Source organism: Grosmannia clavigera (assembly GCF_000143105.1).
Source record: "Grosmannia clavigera kw1407 unplaced genomic scaffold GCSC_97, whole genome shotgun sequence".
In the NCBI taxonomy this organism is placed as follows: Eukaryota; Fungi; Ascomycota; class Sordariomycetes; order Ophiostomatales; family Ophiostomataceae; genus Leptographium; species Leptographium clavigerum.
Window position 1 is genome coordinate 412,888 of NW_014040560.1, and position 14,711 is coordinate 427,598.

Below are 14,711 nucleotides of genomic sequence, written 5' to 3' on the forward strand. Positions count from 1 at the left end.
GTGTCCAACGCAGAATATACAAATCTTCCAGATGCGGCTCTCGTTGCGTCTGCGCAAAAGGAGGATCTCACTGTTGGGTCCTTCCCCAAGAACGCCATACTAAGAGTATGCATAATCGTGCTCGTTAGCACATCACGTGTCTGTCGATCTGCACCAAAGAAAGCCTAACCAGCTGGGCCCGGTCTCACTCGTGGCTATGTTGTCTCTTCAGCCGCTCTGATTGGGAAGAGCCCGATCCAGGAGCCCCTCTCTTCGCTCTGTCTTGCCTGTTTCCCCCTTCCTTCTCGCTCCTTTGCCTTCCCTTCTAGCGGGTGACTCACGCACAGCCACCACAGCCTGTTCAGTAGGCTGCTGCCCTGCAATTCGGGCTAGGGCTCACTTCGCTGTACCCATTATCAGCCAATTCCTTTTGAGGCACTGGCAGCCGTGATCGAGTCCACCGAAGTTTGTGCTCGTATCTCAGCCGCTCGATAGCCTACAACTGCGAGCCCGATACTCCGTCCGTCGCATCCCACGTCTCCAGAGTCGCGTATCTTGGAGAAAAAAGGGGGTCGGCTTCCGATAGACGCGTCTGGCCACCAGCCACGGCACCTCGAACCACGGACGGCGGGCAGCGTTGCATTGTTGAGTATCGAACTCGTAAACGGCACGTTCTGTCCAATAGCACAGAGCGCTAAGGAGGGGGAGAGTTGGGACGAGCCCATCGTACTATGCAAGATGCTGAGCTCGTGGCAGTTCTTGCAAGATATCGGGTCACATGAGCATATGATTTATTAATGCAGCTGTGCCGGCTAGCCGTCCAACTCGTACACCTTGCCAAACCTCGGCACAGTCGTGCCGGCGCTGGCGACAAGTCCGTACAGAGAGCATACTACGCACGACAGACAGACCAGCCACAGGGGCCAGCCAGGGAGGGCGAAAGGGAGAAATATCAGTTGGAGGGCTAGATCTTGTAGTGCGGATTTCAGCCAGTCAGATGGCGGCTGTTCGTGTCTCAATTAATCCTGCCCTTTTTTCAGTGCTATTGGCAGCCATCGGCTGGAATGGAAACGGGCGAACTGGCAGGGAGCCGACCGGACCGCTACTACAGAGAGCGGAGGAGTATTGCCTATGTAAGATAGGAGAGCAGGCAGCCTCGCCCATAAATACACTATTGTGTTGGAAGAGAACATTTAACCCCTGCAGCGACCAGGTCCAAGCCTGCTTCTTCTTCCTTTGACATGTTTCTCTACGTGGTATTGTTCATTGCAGTCCGCACACAACAGGTCTGGCAGCACGTTGGCGTCACTGTAGTTCCGTGTTCAACGATGTTCCATGTAGAGTGCCTAGTCGTGCTAACAGAAGCCTGGTACTTGTGATAGCTTCCAACAAGATACAGCCTCCAAGCGTGGTATACAGATGCGGGCAAAGACGGGCAATATGTTTCCGGGCCTTGTGTATATGGTGTAAAAACTGTCTTGGTGGTCTTGCCGCAGCATGCTTTCGTGTTGCAGAAAGTAGATGACAGCAAAGGAGGCTACGACGTACTCCGTACACACGTCGTAATACGCAATGGACTAGGGGAAGCCCGCAAGCCTGTCAGCCCGGATATAACCGAGATAATGAATATCGACATTTGGAAGACGGGTAACACTCTGTTGCAGCCCAAATAATTGCGACCGCATGTACATTGCGATTCCCGTATGGAGTACGGAAAACTCCGCAGTAACCACATTCCCAGCTATGGACACTGAAGAGCGCAGTTTCCCACGAGCTGCGGCCAGCGTCCTGACCCGTCGCGCTGTCATTTGTATGCTCGTACTCGTACTCGCAGCAGCTCTACGGGTAGAAAGTTTGGTTCTGGTACTGATAGGAAAGCAGGATTTTATACCAAAAGTGGAGGCAGACAGGGAGAAAGCAATGCGGGCAGCCGTACTTGTAGACGGGGAGGGGGGATGAAACCTGGCACTTGAAGGAATACGAGAAACAACAACATCAGAAAGGCCCAAAGCGCGCGGACTGACTTCCTGTTCTCGCTCAGTGACAGCTGACAGCGGCGGCGCAGTTGCACCTCAGCTCGCGATCTTATATGCCCTGTTTTTCTCGGTCTGCCCCTTCCGTCTCGTTGGAGGGTCCACATGTTTACTATGTACGGCGAGTCAACAAACGCTCGTATACGAGCATTCGTGCTGTGGAGGACGGATGGGCACCATTTATGCTCATATCAAGCTGCCGTTGCAGGTATACTGCTATTCAAGCAGACAACAGATTCTGCTGTCGCAAGACAGCAGAGAAATTCGGGCTGACAGGGAGCGGAGATCACTCCTTCTCTTCTCGGCCCACTCGTTTACGCAGAAACACGAATCCCCCTATCATGGGAAAGTGCATACGTATGTCTCGTACGGAGTACGTCGTATGCATAATCAGCAGGGGGCGACAGCTTAGATCAGTAACCAACCGCAGTCGGGACGGCCATAACGTTCTGCTGGCTCGTTATGCAAGATACGAGTCCAAAATGCAAAAAGGACTAAAAGTATCTTACGAGTACTATGTAAGACAGCGCAAGCCATTAGAAGAAACCGCCGATGCAGGGATGTTACTCGGAAGCAGTTCCGTCGTCGGTGATCAAAGCCAAGCTTTTTACTATGTACGACGACGTATGTTCGGGAAGCAGCCAGGTCGCCGAAGAACGGGGCTGCTTGGGTGTGCCCGAGAAGCCCAGCAGGCAGCCACTCCGACGCACTCGTATATAGGAGACGATACCGTTGCAGCGGACGGTCAATTTCGCTAGAGGTTTCGGATTCGCGCCAAAGGGAGATCGCTTCGGGTGGGTGGGTTGATGATGGCGACGATGGTCGATGTCAGATGGATGGGGTCGTTCCAGGGTGGTATTTTTTCCAGGGGGGGTTACGAGTAGGAGGAAGCTATAATGCCAGGGGCTGCATACTCCGTACATAGTAGTATGCGTTTTTGCTCGGCGGGAAATATGGGTCCAATGAGACGGCAGAGGGGATGGCGCACTAGGCTTACGTACTCAGCCTACGGAGTATGACTGGTGCTCGGCATGTCTGGCCAAGGGCTGGGCATCAGCGTGGCGTGAGTTTGCCTTGCCTGCAGGGCAACGAGAGCCCGCTGTGGGCACATCTGCAGATATACGGAGTACTCCGTGTTCCCTATGCCGTCTCTGCCCAGATCGCATCCAAGCTGGGAAAAGACAAGTCGAAACAAAGAGATGGAAACGCAGCAGCCGATTTTTGTTCCCGTCTCTTTTTTCTGCCAACAGCAAGCGGCCGGCTGGAGGACCAGCGACAGGGGTGGGTGCATGAAAGGAGGCAAAACGAGAGAAAGAAACAGTCAGATAGTATGTGCACAACCGTCGTGCCCGACCCACAACTAAGATATCAGTGGCTCGCTCCGGTGTGACAGCACAACTTGCGCATGCCGTCGGGTACCCGCTGGTGGCTACGTGTTCTTCCACGACAGCCTCTTCCCGCCTGGTTACCTGATCTTGATCCTTGTTTCATTCCTTTTGTTGTGCGTTGGTGTTTGATTGAGGGTGTTTCCAGCCCCAGGCCAGAGTCTGGTCGTAGAGCAGCCGGTAGTCCGTGTTCCGGCTGAGAAAAAAGGAACGAAAAAACTCTTTCGGATGCCAAGCGACAGCGCAGCGGCCTGCATTGGCCGATTGGACATGTACGAACAAGCCAAGAGTCTGCAATCCGTCTTCCCTTCTTCGCCTTTGTCTGCATCTACATACGGAGTAGTACGCAGACACTATTCCTTACTATCGCGTGCCCAGCTTGCGAGTACCGAGTCGACTGCCCACATTCCTGAGGATTCTAGATCGGAATGGAGACGCCCTCTGGCAAGCCCCTGCCAGCCCCTGCCAGCCCCTGCCAGCCAGCCACTGGGTCGAGGCAGACGTGCCCTGAAACCAGACCAGCAGCTGTCAGGTGGGTCCGCCGGTGTACATAGTACACTGTATCCTACTATGTGTGCGCCGGCCACGGCAGCCGTCTGCTGTGCTGCAGGTCCAGCCCGCAACGTGTACTCGTACTGACGAGTACCTGCGCTTGGCCTGTTCCTGCATAGCGCCGTGTCCGCCGAGCACGCTAGCAACGCGATATTCCGGACAGAACGTTGCAGGCCCAACGAGCAGCGCAGCGAGAGGGCCTCCTAGCACGGTCCGGCGAAACGCCCTGCGATGGAGTAGAAAAAACTACTGACAAAGCTGCAAACGGCCAACCCCGCCGCCCCACTTTCATCGCGGTTCCTGAATGCCCCTGGCACTATCAGGTACTAGTCGTACAGTCGTACCGCAGGCCACGCTCGCACGACACCGCCTCGACAGGGGGAGGGGCAGTCTGTGCCCGCCCACAACGCACTATCTCACATACTTTGCAGTGGCTGGCTGTGCTGGCTGGCCGAACCTGTGGAAGCCCTTGTCGATTATCGTCTTCGTGCACTTCCCTTTGCCTGGCCTCTCTTTCCCTTTCTGGCCATGTCCCCGCAACCACACCCCCAGCCCGCTCCTGTTCCACACACCCTTTCATCTTTTTTTCACTTCCCTTCACCCTTTTGCTCCTTTTTAACCTCTTCTTCCCCCCTCCCCCCCTGGTACACACTCTTTCTTCCCTGGCTCGATCGCCATTTCATTCTCTTTTAACACTGCGGGTCGCCAGTTTCGACTGCATCTTTGCTCTCTCTAGATCCTGTCGACAGAATCAATCACGCATCACTCCTTTCTGCGTCTTTGACAGACCGCGCACTTGCTCATTCCTTTATTTCCCGGTCACGAAGCACATCACATCCAACGGCATTCTCTACATTGTTTTGCTTGAACTTCTCGACACAACGAAACAAATTCACCAACATGCTGAACAACAAGCAGGTCCTGGCCATCGTGGCCGCTCTCTTCACCCAAGAGGCCCTCGCCCTCAACGTCCACCGCCATGTGCACAACCACGTCCACGACAAGCGGGCGGTCGTGTACCAGGAGACTGACGTCGTCACCGTCACCGACTGGAGCACCGTGACCGTCTGGGAGGAATTCTCCGAGACCACCCAAAAGACCATGTTCAAGGGCGGTGCCCACACCCACCACACTTCCTCCACCATCACCTCGTCTTCGTCTATTTCGACGTCGTCGTCCGTGAAGCCATCCACGTCCTCCGTGGTCCCGACTGCATCTTCTGTGGTACCGACTACGTCTTCGACCTCGACGTCCTCGTCGATCTCGACGCCGTCGCCTACCACCTTTTCCACGTCGTCGGTCGCCCCTGTGCCCACGACATCCTCAACGTCCTCGACCGTTGCCCCCGTCCCCACGACGCTGTCTGTGGCAGCGGCTGTGTCGAGCGTGATCAACAAGGCCGACGCTCTCATTGAGACGCCGACGACGACTTCGGTGGCTCCGGTCCCCACAACTACTGCCGCCGCTGCTGTTGCTACTGTTGTGTCCACGACCACGTCTTCGGTCGCCAAGCGTGGTCTGGCTTACAACACCGGCAGTCTCCTGAGCAACTTCCTGGGCACTGGTTCCAAGTGCACGTGGTCGTACAACTGGGGCAAGGAGGCCGACTCGTCCGCTCCGTCCGACATCGAGTTTGTTCCCATGCTCTGGAGCCCCAACGACTACAATGGCTGGGACACTGCGGCCGAAAAGGCAATCGCCGGCGGTTCCAAGTACTTCCTCAGCTTCAACGAGTGCGACAACGCCGGCCAGTGCAACACGGATGCGGCCACGGCTGCTACTGCTCACCAGAAGTACATGAACCCGTACTCTGGAAGGGTCAAGATCGGCACTCCTGCCATCACGAACAGCAACTTGGAGGGCGCGGGAATCAGCTGGCTCGCCAACTTCCTCTCTGCCTGCAACGGCAACTGCGACTTTGACTTCTGCCCTCTGCACTGGTACAACACCGCAGACACCAACGACTTCCTGACCCACCTGATCAACGCGCACGAGACGTGTGGCAAGGACATCTGGATCACCGAGTTTGCGCCCACCGGCTCGGACGACGAGATCAACAGCTTCCTGATCGATGTCATGGACCAGATGGACAACAACGCGACCTTCTCCTTTGTGCAGCGCTATGCCTACTTCTGGGCTGCCACCGGCTCGCTGCTCACATCGGAGACCAGCCTGAGCACGTACGGAAGCACATTTGCCTACCAGTAGAGCAGCAGGGGCGCAGGACAACGGACGTTGCCCAGGGAAAACACTCCATCTTTTGATACCCTTCGTTCATTCACTAAGTCTACCTTGAAGGGTGTGGTTTGCGTTTTATATCTTCTCTTCATGTCGTTCGCTATTAAACAAATTTCCTTCATTTCTACCAGGTCTCCGGCATCTATGAAGCTGCTTTGAGAATCTACACAACTTTTTCACTTCTACTGTACATACACCTTCAAGGGGCGGTTGGTGATACCCCATTTTTAGACGCTTTTAAGTCGCCGGGTCACAGGAAAACAGGTACGGGTCACCTATATCTTAGAATTGAGAGGTCTAGGATAGAAATATGGCATTATGAAAACTGGTCCATGTAGTGTCGTAGAAGAGTCGCACTTCTCCCTTTTTGGTGATCATTCGTCCTTTTGCTGGTTGTGATCTGTAGGGCAGCTGTGTATAAAGTGGCCCCGATAAAGGAAAATAGAGAAAAAGAAAATAAACGGTCGCTAGGCTTGCGCGACAAGGGGAAAAACGCTACGGAATATAGTGTTTGGGGCCTTGCTCCTAAAAGTAGAAAATGTGTTAGTTGGGGGCAAAATGATCTTGTGACCATCTGTTTGGCCACGCCTTGGCTGCCAGTCCAGTCTCGACGATGCAAACCCAATTTGCTCTATTCTTACATCTCGGCCGAGATGTAGTGCGAGTGGAAAACAGAAAGCGTACGAGAGCTGTTCAGAGCGGCGAGACCCGTTGTCCTGCCTATCCGTTTTGCACATCACTTTTCCTCCTTGTCTCTTTTTCCGGTTCGCACTTATTTCTCATCGATGGCCCACCGAAAGTCAGCGACGGCGTTCAGCCAGGCGGCCGCGGCATCGCTGCCGCCCTGTGTGGCCCAAGCCTCGACGCGGGCGAGGCCGGCCAGGTCGGCAGCCATGTGATCGGGCGAGGTGGTGCCGTCGAGGACGACGACCGGACAGAGGGCGTGCGGTGCGTCTGGTCCATCGGGGCGGCCGGCGCTGCTGCCGCCGAGGCCGAGCGTGACGAGGGCGTAGAGGGCGATCTCGGGCGAGACCTCGGCGCCGGTGGCCACGGCAGCGATGCCGCAGGCGTCGGGATGTTGGTAGAGCAGTTCCTTGTTGGCGGTGAGGGTCCAGAAGGACTGATAGACGATGGGGGACCCAGAGGACCCAGAGGACCCGCAGAAACGACGCAGGGCGACGTCGTGGTCGGCCTGGCCGCGATGGAGTCGGTTCTGGACGACGACCGGGACGATAGGAGCGGACTCGTTTCTTCCTTCTTCCCGGGCCACCTCCCGGGCCACCTCGATGAGGGCCTTCAGGTCAGCCAGTGACGTGTTGCTGATGCCGAGGCTGCGCACGCGGGCCGGCACAAACGCCAGCAGGGCGCGCCAGGCCTCGCGCGTAGCCTCGCGCGAGCGGAAGGGCGAGTGTAGCAGGACGCAGTCGAGGTAGGGCTGCTCGTCGGGCTGCTCGCCGGGCGCGACTGCGCTCCGGCCGGCAAGGCGAAAGTGGCGCAGCGACGACTCGACCGACTGGCGCACCTGCTCGGCCAGCGGGGCGGCTGGGTCGTAGGGCAGCGGCCCGTCGACGTCCTGACCGGCGAGTGAGGTGAACTTGGTCTGGACGTAGAGGTCGGCGCGGCGGGCGACCAGGCCGTCGTCGAGGGCGCGCTGCAGGCCGGCGGCCACGAGGTCCTCGCGGTAGTGGCGCGGCTGGGCGGCCGTGTCGATGGCCCGGAATCCGGCACGCACGGCTGCGTATACGAGGTCGGCCGTGGCGTCCTTCTTCCAGGCGGTGCCGTAGACGAGGCGCGGAAGGTGGGTGCCCGCGGCCGTGCGGATGGGGGCCTGCTGAGGAGCCATTGGGCGGGGAAGAAGAAATGAGAGAGAAAAGGGGAAAGATAAAGAAAAAACCAAGACAAAATCACAAGGCTGACTTTCAATCTGCGAATAGCTTCAAGCTTCAACTGGTCGCAATGATGTCATGCCCGTATCTCCCTTACTAACCCGCGACAAGGCGGCGGAGAGGGAAAGAGCGAAGAGCGGGGGCTGCCTTGGTCGGGGGCGGCTGGCACAAAACAGGAAGGAGCCCCGCGAAAGCTAAAGCCGGGGATTTCCCGCACAAGGTAAGATATATTACATGTGCTCAATTTCCCCTCTTTCACCCAGTCGACGCACACAACAGCACATTGACAAGTACGACGTACGCATTTTCAGCAATATGGCATCGACAACGCCTTTCACGCTCAGGTGGGGCATTCTGGCGACGGGGGGGATTGCCAAGGGTGAGTAGGGAGTAAGAGAGAAGAGAAAGAGGAAGGAGAGAGAGAAGAAGGACGAAGAGAAGGTGGAGAGAGGAAAGAACAACAAGCTGACAGGCCAGACTTCACAAAAGACCTGTTGACGGATCCGTCAGCGCGCGGGGCAGACGACGTGCGACACGTGGTGGCAGCAGCAGCATCGTCGTCGTCAAAGCAGCGAGCAGCGGACTTTCTGCACGCGGTGGGAGCCGGCGCCGAGGCGAAGGCCTACGGGTCTTACGCGGAGCTGGTGGCCGATGCCGACGTGGACATTGTGTACGTGGCGACGCCGCACAGCCATCACTTCCAGAACGCGATGCTGGTGCTGGAGGCCGGCAAGCCGGTGCTGTGCGAAAAGGCCTTTACGGTGACGGCAGCCCAGGCGCGGAAGCTGGTGGCAACGGCGCGACAGAAGCGGCTTTTCCTCATGGAAGCCGTCTGGACGCGCTACTTTCCGCTGAGCGTGCAGGTGCGCGACCTGGTGCGGCGCGGGGCCATCGGCACGGTGTATCGCGTGGTGGCCGACAACTCGATCCAGGCCAGCAGCACCGACGCGGCTAACAACCTGGTCTTTGCCGACGATCATCGCATGGTCGACATCCACCTCGCTGGTGGCGCTACGCTCGACCTGGGCATCTACTCGCTCACCTGGCTCTTCCAGATCTTGTACCATCTGCAGCCGGACGCCGACGACGGGAAGGAGAGCCCGCGCGTGCTGGCTGCCATGGACAAGTACCGCAATACGGGTGTCGACGAGTCGACCACGATGCTGCTACACTTTCCGCGTCACGGCACCACCGGCATTGCCACATCGTCGATGCGCTTCGACACCGGCGTCGATGCTGCTCACCCGGCCGGTCCGGCCATCCTCATCCAGGGCTCGGCCGGCGAAATCCAGGTGATCGGCTCAGCCTATCAGCCGCTGCAGTATCGCGTTGTCCGGAGACGTGTTGCAGCCGACGGCCAGCAGACAGCCACGACCGAGACCAAGACTGAGACTGAGACCGTCGACTGCCCCATCCCCCAGCCGGGCCGCGGCATGTTCTGGGAGGCCGACGAATGTGCCCGCTGTCTGCGCGATGGCCGGCTTGAGTCCGAGACGCTGCCGCTGGACGAGAGCATCGTGATCATGGAGACGATGGAAGAAGCACTGCGGCAGGGTGGGATTAAGTATCCAGAGCTGATCACGTCGGACGTCTACTCTGCGGACAGTCCGTTGAACAAGGGGAGGTCGTAGGTTTGGGCAGACGAGCGAGGAGGTGGGAGAGGAGACAATAATGACGAGAGCGACGAGAGCAGAGAATACAAACAGACGAGAATACGAAAAAAGACAATACGAGTACTCCGTAGTCCTACAATGAGGGCTGTTGCCTTTTCTGGCAATTCCGCGAGATCCATTTTAATAAGCGGGGGTTTATAGCCCCACCAGACAGCCTTTTCTGCCCTTTTTGGTTTTGCTTGCTTTGGGGATTTGGAAAGCCAAGGGAAAGACGACGATGACGGCATCGGGCGAGTCAGCGGCGGCGTACGAGCAGGCCCACGTGCACGAGGTGTACGATGCAATTGCCGACCATTTTTCAGCGACCCGCTATGCGCCCTGGCCGCTGGTGGCGCAATTCCTGGCCGCCCAGCCGCCGGGCAGCATTGGATTGGATGCCGGCTGCGGCAACGGCAAGTATCTGAGCGCCGGGAGGGAGAGGATGGCCGGCGGTGAGGAGAAGGCGGCCTGTTTTTTCCTGGGCAGCGACCGCAGTGCCGCGCTGGCCCGGTTGGCCTACGACAAGCACGGCCGCGGGCGTCCAGGCGCTGACGTCGTGTTGGCTGACTCGCTGGCCTTGCCATTCCGCGACGGCTGTGCCGATTTTGCCATCTGCGTGGCCGTGGTGCACCACCTGTCGACGCGGACACGGCGGCAAGAGGCCGTGGCGGAGCTGCTGCGCTGTGTTGGGGGGGAGAGACGCTGTGATGGAGGGACGAGAGAGACGACGGCGGCGAATGCAGAGGCGAAAAGGGGGACGAAAACGACAGACACGAAATCCACACACACAGGTCGCGTTCTCCTCTACGTCTGGGCCCTCGAGCAGGCGTCCAGCCGGCGTGGCTGGTCGGCTGGCGGCGAACAGGACCTGCTGGTGCCGTGGGTCAAGACATTGCGGCAGAAGAAGACGGAAGACGGGGACAGGACGACACGACGGCCGACTTTTCAGCGCTACTACCACCTCTACCGGGAAGGCGAGCTGGAAGAGGACGTGCGGGCGGCTGGCGGCCACGTGGTCTCGAGCGGCTACGAAAAGGACAACTGGTGGGTCATAGCCGATGGGATGAGGGGGTGAGAATAGGGACCAAGAGGAGAGAGGAGAGGACAGGACAGGATGGAGGACACGATACGACACGACACGACATGACAGAACACGACACGACAACAGAAACGGTCAGCGCCCGGAAGCCGCCGACGATGTCGACAGAGAACGGATGCCACATGGTCCACATGGGCCTTCTCCTTTCCGGGTGGACGTGCCAGCCCAGACCGACTGCCACCTGGCCGCTCTTTGCTTTTTTCGGCCTGCTCCTTTCGGCCTGCTCATCCCTTTCTGGGCTTCTGGGCTTTCGCTTGCCTTTACAGTGGGTTTCCATCTCAAGTCCCTGGCAGCAGGCTCTTCGGTAGACTCCGTATGACAGATCGGTTCTCACATCTGCAATTGGCACGTGTCCGAGGGACAGGAAAGGGGGGGGAAGGAAAAGGGACAGGACAAAAAGAGAAAACGAAAACGAAAAAAGAAAAAAGGAAAAAAAAAGAAAAAACCGGGCAGCGGCTCCTCAATAGAACCAAAACAAGAAAAGAGACAGACAGGGTCGAACGCGCTACAAAGCCGGATGGAATGACCGATGCCACTCCGGCACTGCCGTGTCCGTCAGGAGGCAAGGAAAAACACAGCCAGGGAGACCAAGTGGACAGACAGGACTTGCCTGAAATCTGAATTATGACAAAAACGCGCCGGGAACTACAAAGGCTTCCGCTCCGACTGCAATGCAATACAATACACCTCCTAAGCCACCCTGCCTCTTCGTATCCGATAGCTTGCAGGACAAATTGACCAAAAAAATGAAAAGAATAAATAAAACAACCAGGAAAAGGGGGCAGTTCGTACACGAACTCGCTCACAACACTCCCCCTTCCATCTCCCTCACTCCCTCTCTCCTTCTTTCTCTCCCTCTCTCTCGCCATCCCCCCAAAACAAAGCATAATCTAATAGATAGGACTGATGATTGAACCCCCCATTAGGCCCACCCATGCTCGTACCCGTAGACTTGGCCAGACTCCTGCTCATAAACCGTGAACCCAAAACCATGAACAGACGCATCACACTCCAAAAACGGCCTCGCTTCCCTTCCCATCTGCCCTGTCCGTCGGGCGCAACAGCAGGACAGGAACAACCCGGCAAATATCCAAAAATAAGGCAACCCAAGACCAATAAACGGACAAAAAAGCCAAATCACAAACTCCACACATCCGCTTTCGTGCGTGCTCGCTTTTATTCCCTCCCTTCCTCAGCCCTCCCGATTTGTAAGATGTGTAACTCCGGTGTGCGCTCTCGATAGAAACAAAGTGGTCTTATTCGTGTGCATCGGCCGTCAATCCGTCTATCGTCCGTTCCGTAGCTCGTAAAGTATTGTTGCAGTGTCTGAGCTCCTCGCTGCTGCTGCCGCCGTGCTTCTTTGCTTTAGAGTTGTCGTCGCCGTCGCTCTCGTGGCTCAAAGTTTGGACTTGCTCGCCGCTTGTTTCCTCCTCCCGCTGGTGCCCGCGGCTCTGGTCCGCTCCCCATCTGCATCGGTGGATACGACAGCCCAGGCAGTCCGTAGGCCGTACTGGGTCCCAATCCTGATCCTGGTCCTGGTCCTAGTATTAGTCCTGGTATTGGTCCCGGCCCTGGCCCGCCAAATCCATATCCAGATCGAGGGATGGGGCCAGACACGATATGTGCCGACACAGGGCTTGCTGACTGGCTTGGGGCCGGGCTGGTTCCGAGTGAATATGCCGGTGTGCTGTATGGGCTGACACCTGTCGTAATTTCCGCCAGGCTCGGCAGAGCTCCACCCCCCACTGCCCGTTCCTGTTGCTGGAAGGGTGGAGGCCCTGCTGTCTGAATGGGTGGCAGGCCCAGTCCGGTCGGATGGTAGAGCTGCTGCTGCTGCTGCTGATATTGGGACATCGTGCCGGCCACATCCGGGTAGCCACCACCGAACACAGTCCGCGGTCCTGGCTCTCGACGGCCACCGCCCTCGAAAGGCCTGTCTTCCAGCATCGCTGGCGGTGGAGGCGGTCCACCTCGTCCATAACGGGGAGACCGGGAACTTCCGCTGCTGCCTGCTGTCTCGGCACGGATGCCACCTTGGCCGTGTGAGTATGGAGCCCTCGACGGCGATTGCCGGTGATGTGTGGACGCCGAGTCGACCGCCATGGACGACAGCGAGAACGGCGTCACGCCGGCCCGTCGCGCCATGTCGGCCTCACCCAGCTGCCAGTGCATCGCCTCGGCTGCTCGCCAGGGCACCTGCATCTCCTCGGCAACCCTAGCCCACATCTCAGGTTTGAATCTTCACGCACCAGGTCAGCTTCTATCACTTTTGTCACTTCTGTCCCTTCACCGCTCCTCTCACCTTTCGTACAGCCGGGCGAGCTTGTTCTTGCGCTCCTCGTCCCACTCGCTCCGCCGTTCGAGGTAGTTCTGGTAGTGCAGCCGGCAGCTGATAGCACTGCGGCCCGGTAGCCGTTTTGAGATGTCTTCCCACTTCATCCCACCGCCGCGCAGCTCGATGATCAGCGAGTCTTCCTCTGCCGACCACTTGCTCTGTTTCTTGGCCGGACTGTCAGCCGTGTAGGGAGGCATGCTTCGCCGTACCCCTGCCGCGATGGAGGCGTCGATGCCGATGCTGATGCCGTGACCTCCCCTTGGCTGCCCGCCTGCTGCAGCGTACGCGATCGGAGGCAGCCGCGGCTCCGGGGCTGAGTTGGGCGACGGTGTAGCCGAGGCGATGGCCGGCGGGAGCAGCTGGGACGGAGGCAGTGAGGTCGATCGGGACTGGTGCTCCTGCTGGTAGGCAATGTACTGCAGTGCTGGCGGATGTAGAGTTGCGAGAGGCTTCGGCGAGGGGGGGGAGGCCGGGGACTCATCTGAGTCTGCTGTCTTTAGGAGAGATGCGATATCCACCGTGGCGGTCTGTCTCCCGCGTCTCTCTGTAAAGAGTCGCGCCGTCTGCTGCTGCCTTTGGCCGTGTTCAGCAGGTAGAAAGGAGTTCCGGTCGCCGCCGTCGCCGCTGCTGGTCCTCGTCCGCTGTGAAGCCGGTGGGAAGATGTCCAGCTGCTGGATTTGATTCTTGTAGTTGGCAGGTGCAGACACCTGTAAGTGTGCGGCAGCGGCGACGACGGGATTTCTGTGGGAATGAATGAGGAGCGCCAACGTGGCGATCTTGGTGGGTTCTTGGTTCGGAGGTTGGTCTCTTCACCTGCTCATAGTCCGGCTCGACGTGGTCGCTTGCGTCAACAGAGCGGTGTGTGTGGGAGGTCAGTCACCAGAAGCAGAAATCCAGAGGCCTCTGAAATAAGGCGAGTATCTGCCGTTCAGAGGTGACAGCTGTTCGAAATGGGAAAATCGTTACTGTCTTGGCACCTATACAGACACGAATACGTGTGACAACGTGGCAACAAGTAGCAGTAGAGGATGAATAGCTCGAGTTTTGGGTTTTTGGGCAGGCAAGAATGGGCACTGCTGGAACCATGAAGCATAAAGGTGATTGAAGTTAGGGCAGTCGTGGAACCAAACCTTCAGCTTCGAGGTGCGTTTTACCCTTTGGGGATTCCTATGGGTTTTTAAGACGGAACAATCTGGTAATAATGGCAATGCACCGTCGACATCGTCCCTTCGATCGGGTTTCTCCTCTCAGCCAATAAACGAAGGACTGTAAAAGCGGAAGAGTTGCTTAGATCGGAAAGCACAAAGGCGGGAGGACTGAAGGATTGATATGTGGTACGTCGTGCTCGCTAGACCAGAGGAGCGATTCTCCAGAACCACTGTCTCGGGTGGACAAGCACGGGTAGGCAAGAGCACTGCCAGTAGTAGCAACACGGAGGGCTCGATCTTCGTCAAAACAGAGTATTGTCCGTGTGTGTGCTGATGCAACGAGACGACAGGAGGGGGGGTGGGTTATTAAAAATTAGAAAGTCAAGCTAGCAGGAGAGCAGGGC

The 14,711-nt window shown here is 57.6% G+C and overlaps 4 protein-coding genes across 4 annotated transcripts; 2 read left to right on the forward strand and 2 right to left on the reverse strand.

The window, feature by feature from the left end:
* Positions 1-4,849: 4,849 nt before the first annotated feature.
* CMQ_4751 (uncharacterized protein) lies at positions 4,850-6,157 on the forward strand (the record flags this gene model as incomplete). The annotated part of the gene is made up of 1 exon (XM_014312907.1): positions 4,850-6,157. One exon carries the CDS (start codon positions 4,850-4,852, stop codon positions 6,155-6,157), a length of 1,308 nt encoding a protein of 435 aa, XP_014168382.1.
* Positions 6,158-6,959: 802 nt separating this feature from the next.
* On the reverse strand, positions 6,960-8,030 carry CMQ_4667 (aldo-keto reductase; the record flags this gene model as incomplete). The annotated part of the gene is made up of 1 exon (XM_014312823.1): positions 6,960-8,030. One exon carries the CDS (start codon positions 8,028-8,030, stop codon positions 6,960-6,962), a length of 1,071 nt encoding a protein of 356 aa, XP_014168298.1.
* Positions 8,031-8,388: 358 nt separating this feature from the next.
* On the forward strand, positions 8,389-10,800 carry CMQ_4427 (oxidoreductase; the record flags this gene model as incomplete). The annotated part of the gene is made up of 3 exons (XM_014312583.1): positions 8,389-8,452; positions 8,563-9,678; positions 9,947-10,800. The coding sequence occupies 3 exons, from the start codon at positions 8,389-8,391 to the stop codon at positions 10,798-10,800; spliced, it is 2,034 nt and encodes a 677-aa protein (XP_014168058.1).
* Positions 10,801-12,189: 1,389 nt separating this feature from the next.
* Positions 12,190-13,980, reverse strand: CMQ_4895 (myb DNA-binding domain containing protein; the record flags this gene model as incomplete). The annotated part of the gene is made up of 3 exons (XM_014313051.1): positions 12,190-13,063; positions 13,127-13,900; positions 13,973-13,980. 3 exons carry the CDS (start codon positions 13,978-13,980, stop codon positions 12,190-12,192), a joined length of 1,656 nt encoding a protein of 551 aa, XP_014168526.1.
* Between the last annotated feature and the right edge of the window lie 731 nt (positions 13,981-14,711).